This window comes from Ranitomeya variabilis, chromosome 6 (genome assembly GCF_051348905.1).
Source record: "Ranitomeya variabilis isolate aRanVar5 chromosome 6, aRanVar5.hap1, whole genome shotgun sequence".
In the NCBI taxonomy this organism is placed as follows: domain Eukaryota; kingdom Metazoa; phylum Chordata; class Amphibia; order Anura; family Dendrobatidae; genus Ranitomeya; species Ranitomeya variabilis.
In genome coordinates, this window is record NC_135237.1 from 407,269,205 (window position 1) to 407,282,619 (window position 13,415).

Sequence of the window (13,415 nt, forward strand, 5' to 3'; positions counted from 1 at the left end):
GTAACAGCACCTCGCCCTGAAGTATCCTCGTATGATACTGGGCCCATCGGACCGCTGGAATACAGGACGAGAGAGAGCCCAACAGAGACATGGCTCTTCTAAGGGACATGGTGGGGTTTTTAGAGGCATTCAGCACCTGAAGGTGCAGGCGATCAATTTTCTCTTGAGGCAAACGGCATTCCTGAACCTGGGAATCCAGGATCAGGCCTAAAAATCGCTGCACCGTCATGGGCTGTAAGCGTGATTTTTTGACATTTAGCATCCACCCCAGACGCTCCAGAGCAGACATCACTTTATGTAACTGTTCCAGACAGTGATCCGCCGTTTTACCTACGATAAGGAGATCGTCCAGGTAGGGGATTATTAGAATGTTGGACTCATGCAAGTGAGCCATAACCTCCGCCATAACTTTGGTAAACACTCGAGGGGCGACCGATATACCAAAGGGGAGGGCCCTATACTGGAAGTGTCTGATTACCCCATCCAACCTTACCGCCACCCTCAGGTATCGTTGGTGACCTGCATAAATGGGGATATGGTAATAGGCGTCCTTCAAATCCAATACTACCATAAAGCAGTTTTTAAACAGCAGCTTTATTGCGGTGTTAATAGTTTCCATCTTAAATGATTGGACGGTCAGGAAATTATTAAGAGCCCTAAGGTTAATAATTGTTCTGAAGGAGCCATCAGGTTTACTTATTAGAAATAGAGGAGAGTAGAATCCTCTACCCTGTTCTCCTTCCGGAACCTCTGACAGGACATTCTTACTGAGCAGGTCGTGAACTTCTGCTTCCAGGGCCGCCTGTTCTGCTGGAGAGGACCTGAGTGGGGTAACTCTGAAGAAGTTCTGAGGGATGGAGGAGAACTCTAGCCGCAGACCCGTAGCTATTAACCCCAAAATCCAATCACTACTGGAGATTTTGGACCAGGCCGGGTAGAAGGCAGATAGTCTACCTCCCACCGGGGCGACTAGTCATTGGGGTGGTTTTTTGACCTCACGGGATGGCTCCTGACGTCCTCCACCTCCAAACATAAATCCAGTACCTTTCTTCTTTTTCTCATCCCATCTGCTCTGGTCTCTGGCTGGTCTCCTCCGAAAGAATCTTTTCCCTGTGAAGGGACGCCTGTAAGAGGTAGCTGGTAGATTGGGAAACTTTTTCTTCTCGTCTCCAGCTTTCTCCAGCAGTTCGTCTAGGACTGGACCAAACAGGTATTCCCCTTCGCATGGGATAGAGCACAGACGGGATCTGGATTGAAGGTCACCTGGCCAACATTTCAGCCATAGGGCCCTGCGTGCTGCGTTTGATAGTCCGGCCGCCCTAGCCGCCATTCTTGCCGAATCCGCAGATGCGTCCGCGAGAAAGGCAGCGGCATTCTGAATTGTTGGCAGGAATTTCAACATAGAGTCTCTGGAAACACCGCCTTCCAACTTAGACCCTAGCTGATCCAGCCAGACCATCATCGATCTGGCTGCACATGTCGCCGCTACAGCAGGTCTCAGGGCACCCGCCGACATCTCCCATGTCCCTTTAAGGAATGAGTCAGCCTTCTTATCGAGAGGGTCCTTTAGGGAAGCCATGTCGTCGAAGGGGGATAGATGATTTTTTAGACGCCTTAGACACCGCTGCGTCCAATTTCGGCGCCTTATCCCATGTATTCACCATGGGGTCCTCAAAGGGATATCTGCGTTTAAAGGCAGGTGGAAAAGAGCCTTTCTTCTCCGGTTTTTTCCATTCCCTTTTGATGAGGTTCTGGACCTTGTCATTGAGCGGAAAAGACCTACGTTTTTTAGGGTCTAGACCGCCAAACATTAGGTCCTGTGTAGAGAGTTCTGGCCTTTCATCAGCCACCCCCATGGTGGATCTAACTGACTTAATAAGTTTGTCCATTTGGTCCAATGGGAAACAGAACCGGTTAGACTCCTCTTCCGAAGAGGACGCTGAGGAGACAGAGGCGTCTGACTCATTCTCCCTACTAGGGCCAGCGGACAACTCCGACTCTGAGGCGCTAGGCTCCCTTCTTCTTTTTGAAGACTCCCCCCGGGACAGGGATTTCAGGGAATCTTTCACCTCCTTCCTGATAATCTCCCTAAGGCTTGATGTGAAATCAGGAGACTCTTCCGCCACCTATGGGAGCGGAGAAAAAGGCTATGTAATTTATCTGGCGCTACCGCTATCAGTGTTCCCATCAATTTATTTCCTACCGTCTGCCGTACACACGACTGACAAAGTCTCTTAGGGTAGGCGTCTGGCAAAGGGCAAGCGCATAGCGCGCACTCCTTGTTTTTTGATTTACCAGCGCTTTTTTTCCCCTACGGAAATAAACATAGGAAAAGACTGCATCAGGCTACATTCACGAAGATCTCTTACCCAGGCAGTAGCGGTAGGTACCGGATTACTGGGGGGTCGGTCCAGATCCTTCTGCTTAGATCTGCGACTGGTCTGGTTACTGCGTCCGCGGGTCTTCAGCTGGGGGTTCGCATGGGACTTCTCCGAGGATCCATCCTGCTCCTGCTCCAGCAGACCGACGGCAGCTTCCGGCTCATCCATAGCTGCAGATGGGCTCACAAGCAGTGCTGCAGCATTCTGTTTGGCTATAAATAGCCCTCCCCCGGATCCGGAATCAGTGCAGGTGTGTGGCCAAATCCACCCCCCCGACTTGCAGGTGACTGCTCCACCCCCCCCTGCACCCAAACGCCCCCCCCCGCCCCCGCCGCATGCAGGACAGCGGCGTTTTTAGAAAAAAACCGGCCGGCGTTTGACTTCCGGTTTTGGCCCCGCCCCCTGCGCGTCACTTCCGGTTTCGGGCAGAACGCTCAGAAACGTGCCCGGAAGCTGGGGAACGGTGCCGCCGGACCATCCAGCCGCCCCCCCGCTACGCCACCGCCGCTTCCACGGCCGCAGCCCAGCGGTGACCGCGGCAGAGGCCGGCGTCCGACCCCCAGCTCCGGTCCCGAATCAAAAGGAGCACACAGGACGCCGCGCTGCACCGCACCGACGGGGATCAGAGTGGGGAAGACCGAGGCCCAGGGGGGAGAGCGGACCCCGGGGGGGGACATACTCACCTGCTGACCACTGGGGATGGACCTCCTCCGGACGTCGCTCCACACTGCACCGCTCACTGTCGTGGAGCCCTACCCGGACCCACCGTGGCGCTTCCAGGGACCCGCACTGCCCGAGGTAGGAGACCCCCTCGCTACCTGGGTCGGACAGCCGGCCTGGGTATTGATAGGAGAAACGAAGTCGTATCTGCAGGGAATCCTGTCCTCCAGGAACAGGAAACCAACTGATGCGTGGGAGAGGTGCCGCCCTTATGTATCTGTAGGTTTCCTGTTCCTGAAGGGCGGATCCCCTCTCTCCGTAGTGCTGTCATGGACGACCGATAAAAAAAAAAAAAAGGGATATGAGATGGTTTACTGTATGTAAACCATGTCTCATATCCTGTCGGGTTTGTGAAGGAGAAATGAAAAGCCGGCAAGTGAAAATAAATTATATATATATATATATATATATATATATATATATATATATATATATATATATATATATATATATATATATATATATATACACACACACACACACACACACACACACACACACACTGTATATATGTTTTACCGAACATTTGAGCCCATAAATCCATTAGATGTCAGTTTTGCAAGCCTGCGAGAAAATATTGCAGTACGGGTGCCATATGGATTACATACGGAGGATGCCATGCGCAAAATACGCTGCCACACCCTGCCTATGGATGGCATACGGATCACTATTTTGGGAACATTTCTGCGTATTACGGCCGTAAAAAACGGACCGTATTGTCTTACGCCTAGTGTGACGCCGGCCTAAGAGGTAATAGGAGGGAACGAACAGTACATGCTTCTGGAGACGCGCACTGCTAAATTTGGCGGGCTCTCATCGCTACAGACATACCAAACATGTGGACACTAAATGTGGATTAAGCACACTGGGGCTCAGAAGGAGGGAGGGGGGCATTTGGATTTGGGAGCGCAGAATTTTCTGAATTTCTTTAAGGGGGGGGGGGGGGGGTGAGGAGCCATAGCGCTTTTCCAGAGCCTGTGTACTACCAGTAACGTGGAAGCGACCTATATTTCAGATGACAGACCTGAGTGGGGACTTGCTTTTTGTGGATTGAATTGAAGCTATTATTGGGTACATTTTACATAACGTTTGGGATCACAGTTATCCGGCGCTCTACGCTGAGCATTTACTTTGTGGTTTCTATCTAAATCTCAGACTGACGTGATTCAGATGAAAGCCCCAAGGGATCCATTCACTATAATGAGTCAGCAGCGTTACACTGTCCGTCTGGCTTCTGTTCAGCGGTGTCCTTTTCAGAGGTGCACAAAACTGGTGGACCGCGCTTTTATGCATGACTAAATAGAGACTGTACACCACCAGATCACAGGTAAGACACCATCTTTAGTGCCTCCATTTGCCTCATTATAGGGAGTCTTCAGCCGTGGGTTCCATCTGAATCACGTATTTCAGAGATTAACAAGGAAACCCAGATGTAAGCGCTCAGTGCAGGATAAGCGTGAGCCGAGCTTTACTGCGATCTTTGTGAGGCAAAATGTACAAGTCAACAGCAGGTGAAGAATTAGTTTTATTTATTTATTTTTTTATGCCGTTCTTTTCGGTATAAGTGATTAGGCGACTTTATTCTATTCTTTATTGTGCAATTACAGCGATACCAGATTTATATCGGGTTTTTATGTCTCACTGCTGTCACACACAAAGACTTTTTATTGCGAAAACTAGTTTTTGCATCACCGCATTTTGAGAGCTATAATTTTTCCATATTTCATCTGACAGTCATGTGATGGCTTGTTTTTGCCTGGACGAGTTGAAGTTTTTATTAGTACCATTTTTGGGCACATGACATTCTTGATCGCTTTCTATTCAGATTTTTGGGAGCCAGAATGAACAAAAAACAGCAATACAGGAATTGGTTTTTTTTTTTGTTTTTTTTTTTAATGCCGTTCCGCGTATGGTAAAATTGCTAAGGCAGCTTTATTCTTCAAGTCCCATTTATATTTTTTATGTTTTGCTGCTTTTCCACAATAAAAACTAAATTATTAGAAAAAAATAATTGATTTTGTATCGCTTTATTCTGAGAGCTATGACTTATTTTTCCACTGTCGGAGCTGTATGGCAACTTGTTTTTTGCGGGACAAGATTATGTTTTCCTTGCTACATTTTTTATTTAGATTTGACTTTTTGATTGCGTTTTATTCTGCTTTTTGTTCAGTGGCATGATGAAAAGCAAAGGTTTTTTTTGTTGTTTTTTTTTTACGGTGTGCACTGAAGATTTTGAATTTTTTTATTTCTCTGATCACTGGTCTCATGCAATGCAATACACATGCATTGCATTGTATGAGAGCTGACAGTTTTACACTGTGAGATTGCTTGTAAGGGTACCGTCACACTCAGCAACTTTCCAACGATCACGACCAGCGATACGACCTGGCCTTGATCGTTGGAAAGTCCTTGTGTGGTCGCTGGAGAGCTGTCACACAGACAGCTCTCCAGCGACCAACGATGCCGAAGTCCCCGGGTAACCAGGGTAAACATCGGGTTACTAAGCGCAGGGCCGCGCTTAGTAACCCGACGTTTACCCTGGTTACCATTGCAAATGTAAAAAAAAAACAAAAAAAAAACACATACTCACATTCCGGTGCCTGTCACGTCCCCGGGCGTCCGCTTCCCTGCACTCCTCCTGCATCCTGTGTAAGCGCGGCCGTAAAGCAGAGAGGTGATGTCACTGCTGTGCTCTGATGTACGGCCGGCCGGCGCTGACACAGGATGCAGGAGGAGTGCAGGGAAGCGGACGCCCGGGGACGTGACAGGCACCGGAATGTGTGTATGTAGTGTTTTTTTTTTTTTACATTTACAATGGTAACCAGGGTAAACATCGGGTTACTTATCGCGGCCCTGCGCTTAGTAACCCGATATTTACCCTGGTTACCAGTGAAGACATCGCTGCATCGGCGTCACACACGCAGATGCAGCGATGTCAGCGGGTGATCCAGCGACGAAATAAAGTTTCAAACGATCTGCTACGACGTACGATTCTCAGCGGGGTCCCTGATCGCAGTAGCGTGTCAGACACAGCGAGATCGTAACTATATCGCTGGAACGTCACGGATCGTACCGTCGTAGCGACCAAAGTGCCAGTGTGAGACGGTACCCTTAGACTGAGCTGCTGATGGAATCTAACAAGCCACTGTAGCTGGCAGACACGGAAGTCATAACGTGGCTGCTGGGACAATGCTGGATTCCCCGTGATGTGATCAAATCTTATCAAGGGGGCGTAAGCGAGGCGAGTATAGCAGTCGTCTCCCTCTGCTATCTTTCAAATGCCGTGATCGTGGCATCTAGAAGATAGCAAAGGTTTAACATCATTGGGACCTGATCCAATCATGTCCCGATGATGTCACCTGTCAGAGCTACCGCTCTGCACAGGAATTGCAGCGCTTGCAGAACCCTGGGGGTCTTGAGCTCTGTGAGACCGCTGATCGTTCATAAACGTCGGCACTACACAAAGCCCAGCAAGCGCTGACTAAATGTATGGTGGGCGGTCTCGAAGCGGTTGCAAAAAAAAAAAAAATGCTTTTCTGTGTTGCCGTATTGAGTCATACATTTTTCATGAGACTCAATTTCATTCAATTTACCTATTTATTTTTAAATGAAAAGGTTCATAAAACTGCAATTCTGTATTTATTTATTGTTTAAAATGTTGTTCACTGGGAGAGCTAAGTGACAAGGTGAGATTTATAGATTGGGTTGTTACAGACATGGCGATGTCCAATATCTGTAGGTGTCCCTCTGCCACAACCCAATAAAAGGACTTGTTGGTAAAAAAAAACAAACCATAACCCTGCTGAAGTGTTTGTTTTTTTTTCAACTTACTTTGCAAGTGCGATACACATTTAGCATTACCCAGGGACAGGAAGGGATCACAGATCATCACGCTCCTTGACCTGCTGCAGCCTCCCTCTCCTACTGCATTGGGGGCAGAGTGGCATCATTTTAGTATGTTAGAAGACTACCTCAGACTGGATCGCAGCTACACAAGCGATCTAAGGTACATATTAAGACAGATTCTCAAAAGGAGAACAGAATCGTCACTATAGACACTGTCATCCGAGATATCACGAGTCAGACCTCATGCACACGTCAATATTGCATCCGTTTTGTTTTCTTCACGGATAGAACACATACTCATAACCTAAGCGTGTAGTCACATGTCCATGTTTTTTTTACGGATCATGTTCCTGTGCAACACAGAGATATGTCCATTTTTTTCCTGTATGAGGCCTTAAAAAGTGAGTTGGGAGGGGAAGCTACAGATATCTGCAGCTCCCAATTTAACCCCAAATATCTTAGGCTAGATAGCAACTGCAGGAACTCTGGACTAGTTTTTAAGTTGAAAATTTCACTTTCAAAACCAGCCCGGGGTCATTTCTGTAGCTGCAATCCAGGCTAAGAAATGGCCATTAGTAGCCAGGACCTCTCTCAAATTACTGAAGTGTCACTCTGCAAAGGCGTAGGATATATGTCCTTGGCAGAGGAAGGTAAAAATGAGCCTTCTGTTACTACAAGGGAAGTCACAGTCAGGTATACTGCCTCTGCTGGAGGTAAACTGGTGCGCAGCACATTTTTTTTTTTAAGTTTAGGTAGGGCCTACATGGCAAATTTGAGACATGTGAACCATCATGTAAAATACAAATGTGACGCAAAATGTTAAAATTTAGAGATAGAAAAAAGTAAAATTTCTTCCAGAATAAATAACACTGCTCACTATTTCTTTTGCATAAAGCGTTTAAGCTAAAGTCAACGGCTATTCATCTGCAGTTATTACTGCATGCCTCACACCGCCAAGGAAAACCGGATGATCCTGTGGAAGAACAGGAAGGACACTGGAGTTTATACTGGCATCAAGCTATTGCAGGAAGAGTGAAAATTGGCATCTGCTCATTGCTGGAAACAAGCAATGGTGGGAAACTGCAAACACCCATAAAATATTAAATGGAGGAGAATTTATTTCCAGGATCTATGAAATAATAATATTGAAAAGAAAGTTAACTTCACAGTTCTGCAGAAGGTAACGAGTTCAGTGTATCAGAGTTTTGGCAGATTTGAAGAGACTCAGATTGTAAAGATTATAAATGTGTTGAATGTTAACACTACTTTTCTACGGCAGCATAGAGTGAAAGCAAGTTAGTATGGATATTGCCAGACTTTCCCCTGCAGATGGAGGACTGTTATAATATTGTGGTGGACAATCCTTGTATCTTACAAAGTCCTGTGAGCTTTAAAGGAGAGAAAACAAAGTGTACACTCATCTTCTGGTCCCCCTTGTGTTCCTCTTCACCCCACTGACCATGTTCTCCACTATTTTTTGCTCCTGCTTGGACTGAATTTCATGGTTGTAGAAAATCAGTGGTTACCGATTGGCTGTGGTGGTCACCTGATGCCCTCTGCCAGAAGAAGACGCAAGGAGACAAGTGGGGACATGGCCAGCAGTGAGGAGGGACACAAAAGGCCTAAATTTTCAACAAATCCACAACATTTTGAAAAGCTGCACCAATTTTTGTCAGAAAAACAAAAAGTTATCCGGCAGATGAATAAGCAAGCTCATTAATCTCAGATTCCGCATGGAAAGCTGCAGATTAGCTCCATTGAATGACAGTATGGTAATCCTCATGCAGGTCCACATCCACAGAAGAAATGTGTCCAGGCAAATTCTGAACACAACCACTATATTGGTTTTGTGGGGAACCTGAATTGTGACTTTTGGCATAGCTTTCCGATGACCATTTAAAAAGGTGAAGTAAGAGACTCTGCAACTGTATTAAAAATATCAACATGGATATAGGACAGAAAATTGCAAACAAAGCAATGTTGAAAATAAAAAACATTGCTCACATACCTTTATCACCCGAGTGTGACACGTGTACTCCATTTTGAGGAACCGACACATTCTGGTGTTGTTGCTGATTTACCGAGTCAAGGAAAGATACAAGGTTTTCATGATGTGAGAGTTCCTCTATCACCGGGAAGGACACAATGTTCCAATTGAGCTGATTCAGGCTCTCTCCTTCAGTTAGTGCTCGGAAAAGGGATGGAATAGGCTCATGAAGTTCCTCAACCGTACTCTTAGAAGTCGGAGGAGTGTCACTATAATTCCTCGGATTGCACATTCCTACAAATGTAAACAAGCTGCTTTTATCAGAGTTCTATCTAGAGAGATCTTTCTCATATACATCTCTTAATATAGATTATATAGTTGTATATACGTGTTTATTCCATGCCTAGAAGACTTTCATGGGAGGTCATACAAAATATTAGATGTAGTTTCTGATGTGGGGTGTATTCATTTTTGCATCAACTAATTTGAGTAAAACTGGATATTTTTGTATTGAAGTTTTATAAAATCTTACCTTTCAAAGAGTGTGTACTCATTTATTCAGAGTCTAATTTTTCATTTTTAATGTATTTATCTTCCTCACATCTTCTAACATCATTAATTCCACATTACCTTACATACAAAATTTATAATATGTATCACACATACATACTATATTATATACACACATACAGTTGTGGCCGAAAGTATTGGCACCCTTGAAATTGTTCTGGAAAATGAAGTATCTCTCCCAGAAAATTATTGCAATTACACGTGTGTTATACACATGTTTATTTCCTTTATGCATATTGGAACAACACACACACAAAAAAAAAAAAACACAGTAAAAAAAGCTAATTGGATATAATTTCACACAAACCCCCCAAATAGTCCGAACAAAATAAATGGCACCCTCAATGTAATATTTGGTTGCACAATATTTGGAATAAATAGCTGTAATCAATTGCTTCCTATAAACCATCAACAAGCTTCTTACACTTCTCAACTGGAATTTTGCAATCTACTCCAGGTCTCTCATATTTGAAGGGTGCCTTCTCCCAACAGCAATTTTAAGTTCTCCCCATGGGTGTTCAGTGGGATTTTGACCCAGAGTCACTGCTGGCCACTTCTGAACTCCAGCGCTTTGTTTCCATCCATTCTTGGGAACTTCTAGAAGAATGTTGTCATTGTCCTGCTGGAAGACCCATGACCTAGGACGTAAACCCAGCTTTCTGACACTAGGCACTACATTGTTACCCAAAATATTTTGACAATCTTCAGATTACATGACGCCTTGCACACAGTCAAGGTACCCAGTGCCAGAGGCAGCTAAACAATCCCAAAACAGCTTTGAACCTCCACCATATTTTACTGCAGGTTTACTTTGTAGGCCTCAGTCAGTTTTTGTAAATCAGTAGAATGATGTGCTTTACCAAAAATCTCTATCTTGGTTTCATCTGTCCACAAGATGCTTCCCAGAAGGATTTTGGCTTACTCGCGTACATTTTGGCCAACTCCAGTATAGCTTTTTGTCTCTGTCAACAGTGGGGTCCTCCTGGATCTCCTGCAGCCAGGGCTGGTTTTAGGCAAAGTAGGGTCCTGGGTTAAAGTTTAAAGTGGGGTCCCAAATGCTAATTTATTGCACCATCACACAAACATTTTGGTTGTATTTACATGTGCTGAGTTCAGGTGTTAAACGAGTGTGATCACAATATTTTATTTATTTGATGCTTACTTCCTGGCCTCTTTACACCACCTGAGGAAGAATGATGGGCACAGAATGATCATTAGTAGAGCAATCTGTCCCCATACAGTATCATGTTATCAGCAGCATATCTGCAGTTTTCACCTGATGGTGTGCTGCTGAGAACAAGGATTACTATTTCAGCATAAACAATCCAATCACTCGATGAATAGGCAGCATTTTGCCAATTTAGTATAATGCACCCCATAGTCCTCTGTATAGTATAATGCACACCCCATAATATAATGCACAGCATAGTTCTCCATATAGTATAATGCATACCACATTGTCCTTCATATAGTATAATACACTCCCCATAGTCCTCCACATAGTATAATGCATTCTCCATAGTCCTCCATACAGTATAAAGCAGCCCCAATATAGTACACATAGTATAATGCACTCTCCTTAGTCCTTGATGGAGCACAAAAAGGAAAATAGAGGGCACCACTGTATAAAGATTCGGGATCACCTATAGCATTCAATGAGAGTAAACAAAGAACAGGAAAAAAAAGATCACGCTATACAAGGGATAACCAGAATAAAACAAACATTCAAAAAGCTTTATTAGCGCAGGCTACCAACAACAATTAAAAGTCACACATGTCACTGTACACAGCCACCAAATGAGGGTGATGGACCCTGTCACACAGTACATGTATAGTATATTGACCTTTAACCCCTTAGTGACGGGGCCACCAAATTTTTAAAATCTGACCAGGGTCACTATGTAGTAATAACTCTGGACCGCTTCAACATATCCCAGTGATTTTGAGACTGTTTTCATGGCATATTATACTTTATGATAACGGCAAATTTAGGTTGATATTTTTTTTATAAATAAACACAACATATCAGAAATTTGACAAAAATGTAAAAAAAAACAAACAAACAATTTTTAAACTTTGAATAATTATCTCTTTAACCCAGGTAGTCATACCACACAGAAACATTAATAAATAACAATTCCCTCATGTCTGCTTTAAATCAGCAATAAATTAAATTTATTTTGCTGCATTTTAGGAGGTTTAAAAATGTAGCAGTCATTTTTCATGGAAATTTACAAAATGTATTTTTTTTTTTAGAGACCTATCCAGGTTTGAAGTGACTTTAGGGGTCCTATACATTGGAAAAACCCCAAAAGTTATACCATTATAATAACAGCCCCCTCTGACATTTTGAAGACTGCTGTCAGATAGTTTATTAACCCATCAGGTGATTTTCAGGAATTAGTACAAAGTGGCATGATAGGAATGAAAAAGTTTATTTTTACCACCTAAAATGTCGCTAACTTCTGAACAGGCCGCTGTAGCCGGAAGACTCTAAGGCCGCTATTTGGCCGTGAATTGCCATGGCAAACATCAGGACCACACAATCATGATCTCAGGGTGCCAATGGGGATAAACAGGGACTCCCCACACTGTTAACCATTTATATGATGTAGTCACTATTGACAGCAGCATCTAAGGGGTTAAACAGATATGGACGGTGCCAACACTGATCGTGGCTGATGCAGCAAGTTGTCAGCCATATTGTACAGCTGACAGCTGCTGGATTGTCACCTGTATGGGGAGGCTATTCTCTTATATTGCAAGTCAGTAAAAAGATGTATTGGCTGTCATTAAGGGGTTAAAAATATGTTCAACAAAATTGTTTTACAATCAAGAAAACATTATATCAATAGCAAGTTCTGGCATAATAAACAGAACAAATGAACAGATAGACAACCAAGCAAGGCATGGTATATGTCTCAATACTTAACACTGTCCTATGGCTAATAACCAAACAGCCTTCTGAAAAAATTCATCAGTATAAAAGCACATACAGCAAAAAAGGGGGGTAGGGAGGATGGGGGCAACAAGATGTAAATAAAGCAAGAAAAAATAAAGTTTGCTGCCCAAATTCAAGAGAAAAATATAAGTATAAAGTGCATAGTGCACATGTAACAAGGTGCTAGTAGTGCGATAGAGCCCCTATAATGGATTAAGAGGCATTTATGCCTACATGCAGAAAAACAGATGCCAATGGTATTGGATCCTAGAACAAGCATGGTGGTCTGGGTTAGAAAAGGTCTGGTACAATCACAGGGTGCAACGCCCAACGTGTGTCGCCACCGAAATGTGGCTTCTCAGGGGAAGCTTTTTGAATACTTTATTCTGGTGATCCCTCCTTGATGGAGTACAACAAAGCCCCCCATAGAGTACAAAGAGTATAAATGCAGCCTCTATATGGTATAATGCAGCCCCATAGTCCTCCAGTATTATGGCCACTATGTACTCACCGATTTAAAAAAAAATATATATATTCCTCGCTCCCCGTTTCCCCCAGTGCTACCGGGCCTGCAGCTCCACTGCTCGGCAGAGCGTGGCGCGTGATAAAGTGAAGTTGCGTCAGAAGCAGGTGGGGAATGATGAGAAAGGGAGCATCACCTGACGCTCTCTCCTCCATCATTGATTTCAACTGTATCAGCATCTATAATGCTGATACAGTTGAAAGTGCGATGCAAAGTAAGGTGGATTCGGTGCTCGCACCGGGCGCCGACTTATGGGTCCAATAGCAGCAGCATCGTGTGCCGCTATTAGCAGCATGCCACTGCTTGCTTGCCCTGGGCAAATGCTTAGTTTGCCTGCCCTTAACGTCGACCGTGCCTAGTTTGCACTGACACTGATGCACCCTGAGGCTACAGGATAGCTTGAATTTCTTTAAAACTTGATTGGGATTGCTTAGCCACCACCTGGAC

General features: G+C 44.4%; 1 protein-coding gene across 1 annotated transcript in view; it reads right to left on the reverse strand.

Moving 5' to 3' along the window:
* The window catches only part of TWSG1 (twisted gastrulation BMP signaling modulator 1), a 57,469-nt gene that overhangs the window by 16,036 nt on the left and 28,018 nt on the right, over positions 1-13,415 (reverse strand). The window contains exon 4 of the mRNA XM_077270208.1: positions 8,956-9,228. Coding sequence (XP_077126323.1) covers positions 8,956-9,228 — 273 coding nt within the window. The remainder of the gene's footprint in view (positions 1-8,955; positions 9,229-13,415) is intronic.